This window comes from Galeopterus variegatus, unplaced genomic scaffold, assembly GCF_000696425.1.
Source record: "Galeopterus variegatus unplaced genomic scaffold, G_variegatus-3.0.2 Scaffold2331, whole genome shotgun sequence".
NCBI classification, from domain to species: domain Eukaryota; kingdom Metazoa; phylum Chordata; class Mammalia; order Dermoptera; family Cynocephalidae; genus Galeopterus; species Galeopterus variegatus.
The window spans coordinates 135207-137128 of record NW_007728442.1 but is presented as its reverse complement, the minus strand read 5'-3'; the positions used below and the strand labels follow the sequence as shown (position 1 = coordinate 137128).

Sequence of the window (1922 nt, the reverse complement as noted above, 5' to 3'; positions counted from 1 at the left end):
CGGGAGCGCCGCCGTGCTTCCCAAGCGGCGCACTGTAGCAGTGCGCCACCGGGCCGGCCCGTGCTGCCTGTTCTTAGGAATAATGTTTTATTGGAACATAGACATACCATTGTTTACAAATTGTCTATTGATGCTTTTATCCTAAAATGGCAGAGATGAGTAGTCGTGACAGAAATTATATGACCCACAAAGCCTAAAATATTTACTATCTGCTCCTTACAGAAAAAGTCTGATGATCCCTGCTCTTAATCATTCAATACAATAAAGATTTTGTATTTCTATTTTTTAAAAAAATTAACAGGGACTTGTAATCCCTAAGTGTGGTCAGATCCAGTACACATATGCAGGGCAAATATAATACATACCTGATGAAAACCTAAATGCTTTGCTTGGCAAAAGTGCTGTCATATCAGAGAGTTTACTAAGAATGTCATCAGTAGAATTGTCCTTTATTCTCACCTTTCATATTCTTCTGCAGCACTGGTGACTTGAACAAAGAGTTCATCTAAGCCAGTACCCAGAACAGCAGAGACACCCACCACCTGCCAAAAAGCATCAGAAATGCCACTGAGGAATCTACTGTATATGTTAAATGGTGTACATTATTTTGTTGAAATGTCATAAAATCTTCATAAAAGAGGTTTAGATACTTTGAGAAATCCTTGGCAAAAAGTCGAGCTAAAAACAAAACAAAACAGCACATCTGGTCAAAAGTCATGGAAATAAGTCTATGGAAAATAAAAAATTGAAAAAGAAAGGTATAATAAAGACCAAACAAGTGGCAGGACTTATTATTATCTATACCCTTACAAACCAAACCAAACCACTTTCTGTTCTCTTGATGCCTTTGCTTGGACAATTAATGTACTCCTTGCAACCCACACCTGATTTTGCTTACATAAATCCTACCATTCCTTCATAGCATACCTCTAATGCTACACCCTCCAAAATCCCTCATTTTGATCTGCCTCTCACAAACATCAAGCCCAACTTTCAACCCTTCTTAAGGTACTTACCACAATATATCATGTGTTTGAATTCTTTGTATAGCCTTCTTTCCTAACTATAACATACACTCTCTGAAGGTTGGGTCCCTATCTTATAAAGGGTCTTCAATATGTTCATGGAATAATTCATATTATCTTTTAATTCAACTTTTCCATAAACTTTTTGAACTACCCACATATTTACCTTATAAACCCCACAGTATTTAATAAGCAATGTTTTTCAGAAGGTAGAACTTCCTTCTAAGCTAGGTTCCAAGTCAGATCTATGGGTTAGGAGCTTATCTGAAAAGTTAACCTTATCAGGGTGAGCAGGAGAGAGTTTACCCTGAGTGAGCTGTAAAACTCATCTAACACCAGGCTCATTGAACGAGTCAGGTTACTGACGTAGGTAGTCTCTTGATTCAAGGCATCTTGGAAAGCCTCAAAATCCTGCATCCATTCCACTGCAAAGCTGTGATCAATGATGTCAGTCTGTTCCAGAGAGAAGGCAACTATCAGCAACCAGAGATGAGGTTACATACTAAACAAGGGCAAAAACAGTTTTTTAAGTTATGTGGTGACAGCAAAGAGCATATCATCCATATTTTCTTTCCCCCATTTCCTTCTCCATTGCAACAAAATACAAACAGCCAAGATTGCTGTGTGTAGTATATATAATTAAATGAAGATATGTGTTCTCATGGTTGAGGTAGATCCTTCACCATCCACTGCCAAATAACCAGAGCCACAGTGGACGAGCACATTTCAGGCTCTGAAGTCAAGTAGTCTCTTGCATCCCAGCCATCAACAAACAATAGGGAAGTTTGTATTTTTTTTTTAATTGCCACTTTCAATAGACTAGTTTTCCCCTCCCCTACTTACAAAGTACTGATTCTGAGGGATAACCTGTACACTATGGTTGAGGGGCTACTCTAG

At 38.4% G+C, this 1922-nt stretch overlaps 1 protein-coding gene across 1 annotated transcript in view; it reads right to left on the bottom strand.

Annotated features, from left to right (window-relative positions):
- Positions 1-1922, bottom strand: part of GPN1 (GPN-loop GTPase 1) — a gene marked incomplete at its 5' end in the record, with an annotated part of 23152 nt that overhangs the window by 9718 nt on the left and 11512 nt on the right. Inside the window, 2 exons of the mRNA XM_008581339.1 lie at positions 460-542; positions 1332-1478. Of these exons, the coding sequence (XP_008579561.1) occupies positions 460-542; positions 1332-1478 (230 nt within the window). The remainder of the gene's footprint in view (positions 1-459; positions 543-1331; positions 1479-1922) is intronic.